This window comes from Corylus avellana, chromosome 7, assembly GCF_965113065.1.
Source record: "Corylus avellana chromosome 7, dhCorAvel1.hap1.2, whole genome shotgun sequence".
NCBI lineage: Eukaryota > Viridiplantae > Streptophyta > Magnoliopsida > Fagales > Betulaceae > Corylus > Corylus avellana.
Genome location: NC_142496.1, coordinates 18581589 through 18597947, shown reverse-complemented (window position 1 = coordinate 18597947; position 16359 = coordinate 18581589). Strand labels below are relative to the sequence as shown.

Here is a 16359-nt window from a genome sequence, read left to right as displayed (position 1 = left end):
TATTTTTTAAATTACATATAAGAGGAATTTTTTTTTTTTTTTAAAAAAATACACATTTTAAAATCATAGATTTAAACAGACCCATAATATAAATTTGTTCTAGTTTAAATTAATTCTAAAATCTCTTGACCTGGTCTTGTATGAGAGATTGTTTACTCAACGGGGCCGTCTCTCGGTTCTTCTCCTTAGGAAAATAGTTTTGAGAGGAGGAGGGAGCAGATCTGCTCCCTCCTCCTCTCTCCTTCCCCTTCTACTCCCTGCTCCTACCTTCACCCTCCATTTTATTTTATTTTTATTTTTATGTGTTTGTAGGTGTTCTCTGACCTGATCAGCAACTTCAACTTCTTCGCTATACATCTGTCCACCTTTCACCGTGTTGTGCCGTTCATTTCCTCCCGACCGCTGCTGCTACTTGCTAGTTGTTTGTTTGTGTTTTTTGTTTTGAATAAGATGTTTCTTCTCTCTACATCTGCCCTCATGAGAGAGGGTGAATAATTAGGTGTGATAAATTATTTCTTACAGCCTTGATAATTAGGTGTGATAAGTTATCTCTTATGACCGATTTAAATAAATTTTGTTAGAAAATTTGGCTACTCATGTCTTAGATTTAGTCTGTTTGAAGCAGATCTGCTCTTTAACTGTATTTGTACATGGATTAATAGAATATAGAATATTGAAGTCATAAATAGCACCTGATTATAAGAATTTTTGTTTTTATCTATGATTTTGTAACCTCATAACATGTGCCTATGATTTTTGCAGAGCTTTATACTTTGTGCTGTAAGAGCTTTTTGCTTTGCTATGTACGAGCTTTATGCTTGTAATCTTTAATCAATGAAATTCTCAGATTTCCATTCAAATAAATAAATTAATAAAGTCTTCAACTAATAACTTTACAATATATATATATAACTTTTTACCATATTAGAGCCTTAATATATATATATATATATATATATATATATTAAGGCTCTAATATGGTAAAAAGTTAATAAATAGTATCTAGTTAAGGCTCCTGTCAATAATTATACAATAGAGATTCTATCTAATTTTTTTTTTTTTAAGGTTATAATGTGGTAAAGCATTAATAAATAGTATTTAATTAAGGCCCCTAATTATGGTAATAGTAATTACTGATTGAAAGTTATTATCCACATTTATGGAAGTCTCAACATCCATAAATAATAAATTTTTAGAAAGTCCATTATGTGTTCTTTTCTTGAAAGTTCAATTTTTACATTCATGAAAGTCCAATTTTCTCCAATGTTCATTTGAATTAGAAGAATATGGAAAGTTTTCAACATACATAAAACTCCAACTGTGTCGGCCAATTTTTTTTCTTTTCGCATCGTATTCCACTATCATTTACTCTCTATAGCTTTCCATTTTTCTCAATAACTTTTTTCTTTCAAGTCTCATTATTTTAGGTTCTTGAATTAAGTGATAAGTCATTTTATATCTAATAAGTAATAAAAAATAAATAAAAAGGTTTTAAGCGAAATTTTACAAATAAAAGAAAGTGTTAAATTTTATAAAAATATTTCATTCTTTCTAAATGCATGTATTGCTTATAAACTTATCGCCCCAAATTCTATCCAGGCCTTGTTAGTCAACTTTGGATATGATGTGTGCTGCATAGTTCAACCGAACTAAACGACAAAAAACATAAATAAATAAATGCAATATGAAGTAGAAGTCACTAAATCGAATATCTCTTCCCCTATTTTCTTAAAAAAAAAAAAAAAAAAAAAAGAGCACAATTTAGGGGGTGTTTGGCAACAGCCTTCACCCAGGCCTAGTTACTGTTTTTGTCCTTTTGCCCATATGTTGTTACACTTATGCCCTTATATTGTCTCTTCCCCTTATATTTGCAAAACTGAAGGAGCAAAATCAGCTGATTTCTCGTCCCCCCCCCCCCCCCCCCCCCACCCTCTGCGCTTTGTGGAATTACTAATCGACCTAAACGCATTGAAAAAATCTGCAACACACTCAAACCAATAATAAAATGTACCAAAGAAAAAACTACAAAATCCCAAAGAAGAAACTAGTCACACCAAAATCAAAACTATATCCCAAACTGCCAGCATATTTTCTCACCATAAATTTTATGAACAACGAAACAGAGAATAAATTCAATGTTTAAAGTTTAAACTCACGAACTAAACAAAACCTTAAGATTAGGTTCGATTAGAAGAAATTAACCACAGAGAGAGTACCAAGGACTTGAGGTGATTGTAGATGGCGTCGAGGTCGACATCCGTGACGTACGGCCAAGATGGGTCGGGTGCGACCCTGAATGTCATGGGAAAAAGGGTGAAACCCGAGATCCGGGGTACGGCTACCATTTTGACTGGAGATTTGCCGAAGGAGAATTCGATTAGAAGAAATTAATCAGAGAGAGAGAGTACCGACGACTTGAGGTTGTTGTCGATGGCGTCGAGGTCGGCATCCGGGTCGTACGGCCTCGACGGGTCGGGTGCGACCCTGAAGGTCCTGGGGAAGAGGGTGAGGCGTGAGCTCCGGGGTTTGGCTACCATTTTGACCGGATATGTTGCCGGAGAGGATGGTGAGAGAGAGTTTCGATGAGGGCCTGCTTCACATAAGCGGGCTGAACGCGAGAGGGAGAAAGAGAGAGAAAGGTAAAGATAGGCTGGAATTTTGAGAGAGAATAAACTTAGGTTTCCTAAGCCGGTACTGTTGAAATCTCTGCCTTGAATCAAATTTTTTCCCACAAAGCGCAGAGGGTGGGGGGGGGGGGGGGGGGGGGGGCGAGAAATCAGCTGTTGTTTTCCACAGGCAGCTGGGCACGCGTGAAAGGGGGGGCTCCTGAAATTGTTCCCACACAGCGCAGGGGTGGGGGGGAGAGAAATCAGGAATGGAGAGCCTTGGGCAGCTGCGACGCGTGTGAGGGGGCACTGTGGGGGAGAAGCTGGCGTGTTTCCTCTGTTCAGCGGGGGAAAGTCACAAAAAAATGTTCTGGTTCAACTTTGGAAGAGAGAGGGGCAAAATGGGCAAAATTAGGGGTTAAAATTCACCAAAAATCGAGCCTTGACCCAGACACTGCACAGTGTCTGGGTCAAGGCTGTTACCAAACAGAGCCTAATTTGCAAAAAAAAATAGCCGCCCCAAAAGATTTAGAAAAAATATTATTAATTGTACCACAGATATTCTTACAGATGAAAATTAGCTCAGCAAGGGAATACAATCCCCTTGGCGATATCCTAAATTCTGTCAAGTTTGATAAAGTTAAAATGTCCCATCTGAAAATGGTACAATAGAATCCGAGATTTCTGCAAATAATGAAACCCCAGAAAAAGAATTCCCAACTCAATCTTTTCCTTTTGATGGTGGGATCATGAAAAAAATATGAACTTATAAAGAAAAAAAGGACCTAAATTCTTACAAATTGCCACCCATTATTTCTACTCTCCTAGCTCCATTTCCATCCTCATTGCAAAGAGGTAGTTCATGCTTCAATTTATTCATTTCAGCCGAAACCACCTTATGAGCATGCTCCACTGGGCATGGCATTATTTCCTTTTGGTGTGTGTAACCGTTGCCACAAACTTCGATATCGTCTGCAACAGACGGTGTTATCTCGACGTCCATATCTTCTGAATCTTCTCTTACAGATTTACTATCTACTGAAACAGACGAATCCATATCAGAAAGAAATATGTTCATATCTTCCAGATCTTCTCTTCCAGCCTCAGAATTAAATGCCACAGAAGAATCTTTCTTGTAGCTAGAAAACCCATTTGAAAGTAGCGAATTTGATGCAGAATTGACCATATTTATACCCCCTTGATCTTCTCTGAAAGCTTCAATACTACTTCCAGAAGATGACTCGGTCTTACAGATGGAAACTTCCATGGAAACAGATGAACTTGGCTTGACACTAACCACATCCATATCCTCAAGACATTCTTCTGGAGCTACAGGGTTAATTCCAGTGGATGACTCTTCCTCACAGCCAGAAACCTTCGGGCATGGACTACTATCAGCTAGTATGGTGAAACCGTTAATGTGCTTCTTAGACTCGGCAGTTGTGGAGCATCCGACTTGCTCTTTTGGGCAAGGTGCTGCTACTTTCACTTGCATCATTTGCTGCTGCTCCTTCCCTGAAGGTTCGTCAGTTCTAAGACTCGATGGTCTAGCACAAATCCTGCTCATCCAAAGGCAAACAGGATCATTTAGAGTGTGCATCAGAACAATAGTGTATTTGAATTGCCCCGAGGCATACTCAAAAGCAAACACTCATGATTGCATCTACAGGGAAAGCACATACACATTCAATCATGCGTATGTCAGCATATTTTTTTGATAAATACATATGTCAGCATATATGCAGATTGCGAAAAGGAGGACAATCTGAAGATGCAAGAAATTAACAACCAATGCAACTTAACCCAAAACTTAACTCTCAAGGCCGCCCAACTAAAATGCCCATATATAAAATTGCGTAAAATGTAATGTCAATAAAATAAGAGAAGAAAAGAAAAGAAAAAGAGAGTGGATATTGGGGCACACACATACACATAAACGCACGAGTACCTGCAATATAAAAGCATATATGCTCCCTGAGAAAGTACCTCTTCTAATTCAGCACTTGTAACCTGAGAAAAGTTGCAGAAGATATAAGAAATGAGACTTTTCAAGCAAATTATTTATGATAGATAAAAACATGTGCATTTTTCATCATCCGACATCCATGCCTACTTGAATGCTGCAGGGAGACGCACAAATTGGTTTCCTAAGTTGGTTATAAGACTTCTACTGTGGGACCAATGTTTCATCAAGACAACTTATAAGTTGCAGATCCAATCTTTTATAACCAATCGTTTTGCTACTGATTCATTACATGTGTACAGTGGCCTCGCAAGACATGGGATCACATACAAACCCTTTTTTAGTATAAAAATAACAAGTTCTACACCAGATGTCAGTGGCACTGGTACAGTCAACTCCTAAACTAGCTGTTATTGAACAAGCAAGAGCATGGAAACAAAACATGTAATCTCAATTTACGTTTTAGGAATAAAGAAGACCAACTCTTACACTGTGTCTGATTGAGTAAATCTGTGCACATAAACATGCATGATACACATGTAAGAAAGAGAAGAAGACTAAGAGAGATAGAACTACCTTGCAATCATCAATCCTGTACCAGTTTCCACGGAAATCCTTGGTATAGCAGATGTAATGACCATAATAGGATGCATTCAACATATCCACATGGACTACAACCGCATAAAGTTTGTACAAGTCTGTACCATCTCCAGCTTCACTCATGTAAGGGCTAAGATTCAAAGTCTCAGGAAAAGTAACTCTCTTATTCAGTTTCCCAAACCTCCCGCTCTGTAAACATTTTCCAGCAGATATGAGAAATCAAAAGAAAACCCAAAGACAAACCAAAATCTGAGTGACATTGGAGAATTTGATCCAGAAAAACAAATCAAATTATACCAAACTTTTAAATGTGAAATCACATTTAACACATTAAGAGTGTTTAACAAAAATATCAAATAGAACATGCAAAATCAGTATAGCTCAGACCTGAAATCTTTTTAAGGCAATTGTAAGAATATTGGGAGCTTTTTTAACAGTTAGCTGCTTCCATGCCTCAACATAGTCATTGCAGCTGCAAAAACCAGAAATATATAATTTCTAACATGAGATCATATGCTGACGCTCACAATGCACATAATTTAGAAGCAAAACATCAGTAAATTAAATATAAGCAATATCAAACTAATTACCACCATATAAAACTAATTACCACCATATATGACTAGCTCCATATGAGATGACAGAACATACAAAGAACCTTTAATGTTCAAAAAGGCTTTCTTGCATGCAAGGCAAATTCAAGAGAAACACAAGAGTTAATGAAATTCAAAATTAGAGATTGCTTCAATCAAGAGACATAAATTTCCCTTCCCCCCATTCTTTTGTAGCTTGTTCTTCAAACTTTTCAACCACAAAGGCCAAATTAGGAATATCTCAACCATCACCCTGCCCAAAAGTATTTCATCATCCTCTCCGACCATCAAATAAACCATACTCTTAAAACCCCAGATAATGCCAAACAGGGGCTCCAATAAAAATAATAAAGATAAAAAGTTTGGTTTTACTTCTTTAAGAGGATGACCAAAACAAGAGAGACACCTTGTTTTGGTCATCCTTGAATTTGCGATTACTTATCAAAAAAAGAAGGATGACCAAAACAATGATCACAAAAGAGAAAACGATAAACTCTTATTAACGTCAAGAGAGAAAAGAATCACTAAAACAGATATTCATCCCACAAGAACCAACAACACAGCATGTATGCAGAATTATAATTTTTTTTTGTTTTTTTTTTCATTCTTTCATTGAACCTGATCAAAAAAGAGAAGCAGTCATACCCATCACATTTATACATATTTTCTCCATGAAGGCATTCCTTGACTGTGAACTGGTCTAGGCATTCCTCCAATGATGCAGCATCCCCATGAATTTCCACGGTCAAATCCATCATATTTTCATACTGATTTGAGATATTATTGCATTCTGTACATATCACCTGGAAAAAAATTAAGAATAAAACAAATTCAATACCTCAAAAGGGCACTAATAAAAAAAAAAGAAAAAGAAAAAGAGAATGGGTATTGTCATCAGATGTACAGTTGCACAAGCACAGCAAACTATCAAATGAGTTTAATTGCCCAATAAAGAATAAAATATTTTTAGAATCAAAACCGTAACTCAGAAAGCCCTATTTTATCAAACTCTATCCTTGCGTAACTAGAGCTATATCGTTGGCCAAATTGTGAGAATTGTGACTATGTTAATTTTAAAGAATATCAATAAACACAAGAAAGGAAAAGTGATAACATAATCAGGTTGAACGGAGGAATGGAAGTATAGACATTATGAAACCTTCATCCCCACTAAAAGAATTTGAAAATTCATGTACATGACAAATATGACAAGTATTACAAGTTACTTTCTACGTCAGCAGCAAGCCACCAAAGAAAGTGAGATAAGTTAGGCTCAAAAACTAGACACAACTACAGATTATACAACAAAGCTCGCTCAGAACACCATCATCTCTTCATCTGCGGTCCAAAAATGTTCAACATATTAAAAAGAAGAAGAAGACTGGCAATTTGATCTCTAACAGTCTAACACCTAGATTATAAGCAGAAGTAACAGGAATTTTCTTCAATCATTGAGTTCAGCCTAAGAATATGCATAACCTGAGATTGGAGGTAACCACCAAATATATGTTGGATAAGGGTTGTCTCTTGGGAGCTAGGATCGACGGCTTTTTCTCCACCAAATTCATCAAGGCAGACAGATTGCATTGTATCGATGGCAAACCTACAAGCACGACAATATACTTCATGAAACTGAACTAAACTTATATCAAATACCATTAGAGTCCACTATGTTCATATTCAACAGGACTGGGGACAACTTGCTAAAATAAACAAATAACATGAATTCGATGTGAATAACACAAACCTCATGAACTCATGAGCATCCTCCTGCCTCCCATAACCAAGATTACCACCAATATTAGGTAAGCGAGAGAGAATGCTTATGGGAGAAAAGGCTTGCAAACTTTGGTTTGTTCTTTCAACATGGGTTTGAAACTCACATAGGAAGCACCAATCATTACGATTGCCTGGAACAAAAAAATCAGCAGTTATAAGAGTGAGAAATAGCTTAAGCACTAATAATTCCTCCCCCCGCATGGGGGGAGGGGTGGGGGGCTTGGTGGTGTCTGGTCATGAATTTACATTCTCTCCGATGGCCTTTCTCCAACAAGTAAGCAACAAGTGGCCGTGTGAATGCAAGACATTGTAGAACAACATTGGCAAAGCAACTGCACAAGAAAAAAAGATTTGGAAAAGAGAATCAACATTATTGAGCCCCATATACATGCATGTGTGTATGTGTGTTTTATATGAGGAGAAGGGTTTGCACAAGTGCAATATGTCTATGTTTTAAGCATCCAAATGATAATATTGTACCAAAGCATAAATATGATATTCACACATGCAAACCTGTTTCCACAATTTAGAAGTCCACAAGGACGAAATCCTGGTTTGTCCCAATTAAAATATTTCACAAATTCCTCATACGGGAAAAGAATCTGCAAAAATACAAGCGCAGGTTACAGGTATTTCAATGCATGAACTACCAAAATAGTTCAAGCATCACTTATATTACAAAATCAAAAGTGAAAAAAATAAAATAGACACAATTACCTTTTTTGGCTGCTTAATAAACTTAGAGCTTCCACGAGTGGGAACCAGTGCAACTGCTGAAAAACTTTTAACCCCAACACCAGAAGCTGTGTGTCCAGAGTTGGCTATTGCAGTTGAATTTACCCCAGATGGCTGAAAATTCTTGCATTTTGTCTTATGCCCAGATTTCCAGTGTGCTTCTTGACATTTTTCCGAGCTGGAAAAAAAAGTAAAAAAAAAAATTAATATTACCGCATGATAATGTTTTCTGTACCTAACTACACCTCATAAGCATGCACAGTCACCCACTACTGATGAAACTCCATAAACGGTAAAACAATAACTAGATAATAATAATAAAAAATAATGCCACAAAAGAAAAACATAAGCATGAACTCACCGACCAAAGACAAAACTCATTAAAAAACTTAATGCAGTGAAAAAACAATAGAATAAAGCAGAAGGTTAATACATACCACTACTACAATAAAGAATAAGGGGAAAAAATAACAGACAAGGGTTGTTTGTTACATAGACAAAAGAGTTATTTCCTCATGCAACAAATTATCAGCAAGAGGTACATCTGAGCTTGTATTTCTCAAGGTAGTTGCTTGGATTTTACTGTAGTCCACATGGAAAAGGAAGCAAATCTCCTTTGCTCCAAGAACAAATATTTTCACCCAAATGATAAGAAAACTAAAAATTTATAACTTGTATCTAGAAGTTCTTATCATCCAAATTTAGATGCAGCCTACCAATCATATAGCAATGTTGTAGAATGAATCAAATGAATCTGCTAACATCATCCGCTAGCATGCCAAAAAAGACGGTTAATTTAACAAATTAATTCTCTGGTTCACAGAACTACTAATTAAATCAAATTTAAATGCTGTAACAATCCCACGGAAATAATATCTTGACATGAAGATAATCTGTCAAGAGATTGTGCAACACTGCCTGCCTGAACAGAACTCAGTGCTAGTTGGCACTACATCATCCACTGGCTTGAAGGATTGGTTGTCCTACTAATGTTTACTATGGTTGGAAAATGGAGTATCATTATAGTAACATGGACAACAACCATTTACACATCTGTTCTTTTATTAAACATGAGATGAAACTTCAAAGACAAACTTCCTAAAAATAAATTCATGTCACATCATAAATAAGGCGCATAGGGGCGCAACCATAGTACACTGGGAGTATACAAGAAAACCCCTAAGATAAAGAAAAAGAACATAAAGTCAAAAAATGTGCAAAAGTATAACCAAATAACCTATGATGTGCCGGTATCCAAATATGTAATGTGTTCATCACAGTCTTCTGCAACCCTGTCACTGATGTCTCTACATCTTCAAAGTATCGAGCATTTCTCTCACACTAAAGACACCACATTAAACACATCAGAACCAGCCTCAATACTTCCTTTACGGTAACACACCAAACCATATCACCTCAACTGTTCATCAAATCTATGACCCGCATAACCTACTCTACACCAAACAATTTAAGAATATAACTCCATAGGTCTCTCGCAACTTCACAATGAAGCAAATAAGTGGTCAATCAATTCCCCCCTCTTCTTCCACATGCAACACCACTCAACCACCACAATATTCCTCTTTCTCAAATTATCAAGCATCAAAATTTTCCTTAAAGCTATTGTCCACACAAAAACGCCACCCTAGAAAGAGCTTTTACTCTCCAAATACTCCTCCATGGGAAAGAAGGACCATCCGGACTAGTTAACACTTTATAGAACGACTTCAAACTGACCCTTTTTGGAAGGGCTCCAACCTAATCTATCCTCCTCTCCATGTCTTAACTGGACAAAATACAGCCTCTCAAAGAAAGAAAGTATCATCTCCATCTGCCAATCCTAAACAGGTTGAGTAAAAATAATAGTCCAATGGAGATTCCCATCTTGCAGATGCATATTTTCCGCCACCCACGCATCTTTGCTCCAAGCAATACTAAACAAATCCAGATAAGATATCTTCAACAGTTGATCTCCATACCAAATATCATGCCAGTTATTGGAATTAGAAATTGACAAAAAACAATGAAAATTTGCCGAAGCACTTGCCATAAATCAGGGGTTCAGGACTGTACATCTCATTGTAAGCTTTTTCACAATATATATCAAACATCAATTATTTTTGTCATGTAAATAGTTCCCGGTTCCACCAGTATATATATTGAACTTCTATAATCTTTAGCATGTAAATAATTCCTGCTCCACACATTTAAAAACTTTCCTTTAGCATGTAAGATTTACAGTTGCTATAAATTTTGATAAGTATGGAAGTGTTGCTATAAATGGAACTCTTATTGGGTACTTTGAAGGAAGAAGGGGATCCATTATCCCCTTATCTTTTTGTGATAGCAATGGAAGTGTTGTCGAAATTAATGGAAGAGGCTGCCATGGATGATAAATCTTTCAATTTTCATCCTAGATGTTTGAAGCTTCATCTTAGTCATTTATGTTTTGCTGATAATTTTTATTCTCAGCTGCAAATTTAAAATCTGTCAAGACCATCAAGAAAGTGCTTCAAGAGTTTTCTTTTATCCAAAAAAAAAAAAAAAAGTGCTTCAAGGGTTTTCTGATCTGTCAGGGTTGTGTGCAAATCCAAACAAAAGCTCACTCTGCTGTACAGGGTTCCTCAACTGGTTAAGGAGCAACTTACTGATTGTTTGCAAGTTAAAGAAGGTAAACTGCCAGTTAGATATTTGGGAGTCCCTTTGATCTTGAAGAAGCTTAATGCAGCAGATTGCACTTTATTAATCGAATAAATCACAGCTAAAATTAATTATTGGCTATCAAAAAAGTTGTCATTTGCAGGGACATTACAACTCCTCTCATCTGTATTGTATAGTATATAGGTTTATTGGTCTATAATCTTTATCCTTTCTAAAAATATCATTAGATCAATAGAACAGAAATGCAATAGATTCCTATGGTCTGGAAAATAGACTGATACTGCTAGAGTTAAAGTGGCATGGGAAGTGATTTGTGTTCCTAAAAAGGAAGGAGGTTTGAGGCTTAAAATGATTGAAGAATGGAACAAGGCAGCCATCATGAGACACAAATGGAATATGTTTGCTAATGTTGGTTCTTTATGGGTGGATTGGGTGAAGGAAAACTTGTTAAAGGGTAGAAATTTCTGGCAAGCAAAAATTCCTCAGAACTGCTTTTGGAGTTGAAGGAAAATATTGGGTTAGTTTGATAATACTTTTTAGAGGGCGCCTTTTGTTTTTGTGACATAAAGCTAAAAATGGTTTTGAGTGTTTTGTGTTTGATGTTGCTTGTCAATGCTTTTTTGATAAAAATCAAAAAACTTCTCCAAGACATATTATCAAATGAGGCCATTAAAAAATCGTGACACTGCCAAGAATTTCATCAAATTTGCTGTAGGAGATGGAAAAAGTATCCATTTGAGGTTAGATTGGCAGTATCCTGATGGAACTCTCTATACAAAATACAGGCACAGGGTTGTGTATGATGCTGGCAGTAAGGTGGAAGCAAAACTGGTAAGTGCCTTAAAAGATAAAGAATGGAAATGACAGGCAGCGAGATCAGATACGCTAGTTAGAATCCAAAGTAAACTGCCAATGGTGAAAATAGGATCTGCAGATCAGCCTATTTGGGTCATTTCTAAAACAGGAACCTATTCTAGCTTAGAAACTTGGAATGCCATTCAAACCAAGCTTCCAAAAGTTAACTGGTGGAGATTAATTTGGTTTCCCATTACAATTCCCAGACACGCATTCATCTTGTGGCTGGTAGTAAGCAATAGTTTGTCTACAGGAGAGAGGTTGCTGAATTGGAGCTTCAAGGGAAATGTCTACAGGAGAGAGGTTGCTGGAATAGTGTGTTTTTCTGCAGAAGCGGTATAGTGGGAAGAGATCATATGTTTTTTCAATGTAGATTTAGTACAAGGATATGGAGGGAGGCTTTGAAAAGGTGCTTAGTAAATGATGTACAGAATGGGAGGAAATTACGATGTGGGGTTTAAAATATATTTGAAAAGCAATAACATGAAGGCAACAATATGCAAATTGGTATGTGGGGTTTAAAAGGGAGATTCAAAAAGAAAAATGAGAATTTAGAGAAATGCTGCGGCTGGGGATTACAAGGTAAAAATTCTCTCAAAATAGGAGAATTAGAGTGGCTTTGGTTGCTGGAATAGTGTTTTGGTTATTGCATAGAGTAGGAATAGGTGTGGCGTGTTTTGTAAGCAGATGTTGCGTAGCATGTGTTCCAGCTTATCTGGAGAGTTTGTACTGTGTTTTCTCTTTGGTAAAATTTCTTATTCATCTAAAAAAAAAAAGATCTCAGCCTAATCTAATCACTAAAATAGCGCACACCACCATTCAAGTGTTTCACTAGAAACCAAGAAACGATTGAAATTTAGAAACAACATGATCATCGCCAACCAAAATTGCCATAATCACAACAAGAAATAGAAAAAGAAATTGGCATAATCAAGAACCAAATGCATTTACAAAACTGACAATGATCACAAACAAAAAAAGATAATTGCTCCCCAAGAAAACAATTAAATTTAGTGGGGGGGAGGAAATCACCAGTAGCGAACGGCCTTGCAGCGCGAGCACTTCTTGGAGCCGCGATTGTTGCAGTTGGCGCAGACGGTGTTGTCGTCGGTGAGAACGCCGGGCATTGGGGCGCGATGAGAAGGCTCTCCTCCTCCTGCTTCGAAATTGGCGTCGACCTCAAAGTACTTGGAGGCCGTGTTCTTCACCAGATGGAGCAATCCCACGGCAATCACGAAAACCGTCAAAAGCAGCTGAAGGAACCAATTCTGGTCCAGAGGCACTGCAGAGCCAAGCATCTACGCCGATGCCTCTTCGATCCTAGGGTTTTTCATCGATCACAACAAGCACTCTCTCTTTGAATAATTCTTCGAATTTTTTCCTTCAAATTTCTTGGTGAAATGGATTTTGTAGGAGAGATTTGGAAGAAGAAGAAGACGCAGCCAAAAAGGATCTTTTACGCTCAATAGGCTTCGCCCTATCCTCTCTCTCCACTTTCTCTTTCCAAAGTTGGTTTTATATGAGAGAGAGAGAGAGAGAAGTAGCTTCGCTTTTGGTCTTTTCCCTGGAGTACTGTGATACCGTCCCTTTGTTGAGGCTTTCTTGTATGGAAAGAGAGAGTGCTAGTAGGTGTCTTCTTTGATGATGGAAGCCGTTTGATCTTCTCACGTGCTGTGACAAAAGTTGCCATCACTGCCTATCAGAAGAAGGGAATGATAATTAATGCAAGATTACGGTTCTTCAATGCTATTTACTAATTGCAACATCACTGTTATACAATCATTAATGAGTTGGTATTCAAAATTAATTTTTGATTAGCAAGGGCTTTCCAGAATATTACAGTAAACTTGTTTTATGAAAGTTTTATAATAGTCTACTAAATAACGTTTTTTTTTTTTTAAAAAAAAAAAAGATTATAGAGTAACGTTATTCTTTATACATTATTTTTTATGTTGATATGACGTGTTTTAAGTGATTTTTTTTTTAATGACTAACATGAAAAGCCACTTAAAATATATCACATCAGTCGATGTCAAACAAGTATGATAACAAGTATGTGACAAGTAGTATTAGAATCTATTTAAGTTTGTGATTTCAAAATGTAAAATCACAGTTTGTCCTTTAAAATCATAGTTTTATCCTTTAAAACTTTGAATTTTTTTAAAAAAAACACATAGTTATCTAAGATTTGAAAAACGTAGATTTTTTAAAAATGCAATCTCAACTAAACTATTTTTTGGGATTTTGTTTAAGATCGCATTTTTTGTTTATGAAATCACAGTGCCAAACGCACTCTTACTATTTATCACACCTTAAAGTGACCTATTTCAAATAGCTTTTTATGTCTGTGACTAAAAATAAAAACAAAAACAAAAACAAAAAACAAAAGAAAAGCCAAAGTAACATTACTCAAATTTCTAACATATTTTACTCAGTAAAGTTTTTCAAATTTCAATTATTTGTTTATAATTCAATAGTTAAGATGTTGCCATGTCAACAATTATAACCTGTAAATATAAATAAAAATAACAAATGTTGAGGTAATAAGTATAGAGTTGATAGAAAATAATAACGGTTGGTATTGTTAAATCTCAACCGTTGAATGGGACATGGATGATGGAAGTTGGGTCCCAGACTCCCGGGTAAAAGGAAATCATCATGATTGTGTTATGAGTTGGGAACCGATGAGTTTCAATTTTTGTCTTTTTAACGTAAAGCAAATTTTAAATGATGGGGGAACTTCTTTACCCAAATCAATTCAATTATCGTTAACTTCCTTCGGATCAGGTTTTTCTTTTCATTTCAAAAGAGAAAAGGAACTTCTAATATCTAAGAGAATAAAGGGATTGTTTGGCAAAGCTTTTATTTCTTTTTGTTACTATTGATGCACTTAGGTGTGGGTATCGGTTAAGTTGGTGTCGATAGGGGCATTTTCGCCTACCGATTTATAAAAGTCGACTTATTTTTAACTACATAATCAGTAAATAATATGTTTTATAAATGAAAATAAAAAAGTAAATTCATGAAACACATACCAAAATGACAATCACAAATCAGCTAGACAAAAATACAATAAAAAATGTTACCAGATAAAATTTAAAATTCATTTAAAAAATCGGTTGAGTCGGTTAATTGTTGGTTAACCAACAAAAAAAAAAAAAAAACTTTCTACCCCTACCGAACCGATGTCGAAACAGTATTTCTATTTCGCTTACCGACCGTCGGAAGTCGATTCAGTGATTGTCGATAGGCAATTGGTAAGCGGTAAACGGTTAATCAGTCCACCCTACATGCACTGTTTCCCCCGAAAAAACAACATCAAAACCTTATAACTTTTTCCACTTTTATATCACACAATTCACTTTTTATTATTATTAAAATAAATAAATAAATCACTACAAAATAAAACTTTTTTACTTTTCCATACCATATTTTCACTTTTTTATACTAAAAATTCTTACTTCCTTTTTTTTTTTTACATCAATGTACATCAACTACAATGTTTAGGGAAAATGCCTTAACAAACAAACCCTAAACCTTTTTTTGTCTCCCCTAACTATAGAAAAAAAAAAAAAAAAAAAAAAACAACAACAAAAATGGCCTTAATTTTTTTTTTCAATAACACAAAAATACTCTAATAATTAAAAACAAAAAACAAAAAACAATTTAACAAAAGACTTCAAGAAATCATTCCGTTATTCTTAAGCAAAACCTAAGAAAGCAACATGTTGCAACCAAGGCAATAACAAACTTATCTTATTCAGAAGCAAAAATGAAAATACAGAATTAAAAAAAAAAGGTAAAAAAAAAAAAAAAACCACACTCCTAATGACGATGTCGCTGACACACCAGTGCGTGGGTCCCTAACAAAGTGATGCATGAAGGTTGGCGGCTAGAAGAAGGGGCGGCCAGCGAGCAATAGCGTGGATGGAAAGAACTAATGGAGAAAGTCAGATCTGAATATGAAGAAAATAGATTTAGAGATCCTATTAGATCCGGTAGAATGGCGGTGCGTAGAACATGATAGGCCGATATTGAGTTTGGATAGCATTTCTATGCGAAATGGGACATTTAGTACTTATAAAAATAACAATACAAAAAAGGAATGGGGGCATTCGTTATAAAAGAAAGAAATAAGAAAGGTATTCTTCATGCGTGCACATTATTTATCTGTTTGAATAGAATTTTATTTTCTGGTATTATTCCATATCTTTTTTTTTCTTTTTTTTTTAATGGGGGAAAATGAACCCTGGCTTAGAAAAAAAAAAAACCCTAGCTCTTTTTTGGGGGAGCGTGGTTTCACCTTTTTTGGGTCCGGAAGATTTAGTGGGCCATGGACCGGGTTTTAGTTTGAAAGTGTTCAAGTTTAGGCCATTGTCTCGGTCTGGTTGTTTCTCTAAGTAAGCCCAAGTGGGCTGACTAAACTTGTGGACGATGAAAGAATATTAGGCCATTGCCAGGGCCCACCTCTAGTGAAAAGCATTTTCTTGTGACTTGGGCCATTAACTAATTAGAAGATGAATGGTGCCCATATTTTTAATTTTTATTTTTTTTTTTATTTTTCACA

At 35.9% G+C, this 16359-nt stretch overlaps 1 protein-coding gene across 1 annotated transcript; it reads right to left on the bottom strand.

Annotated features, from left to right (window-relative positions):
* Positions 1–3117: 3117 nt before the first annotated feature.
* On the bottom strand, positions 3118–13377 carry LOC132184310 (ubiquitin carboxyl-terminal hydrolase 18). The gene is made up of 11 exons (XM_059597892.2): positions 12825–13377; positions 8259–8454; positions 8055–8143; positions 7788–7873; positions 7510–7672; positions 7242–7365; positions 6408–6565; positions 5557–5641; positions 5146–5358; positions 4555–4616; positions 3118–4165 (listed from the first exon to the last, which is right to left on the bottom strand). The coding sequence occupies exons 1-11, from the start codon at positions 13088–13090 to the stop codon at positions 3400–3402; spliced, it is 2208 nt and encodes a 735-aa protein (XP_059453875.2). The 5' UTR covers positions 13091–13377; the 3' UTR covers positions 3118–3399.
* Between the last annotated feature and the right edge of the window lie 2982 nt (positions 13378–16359).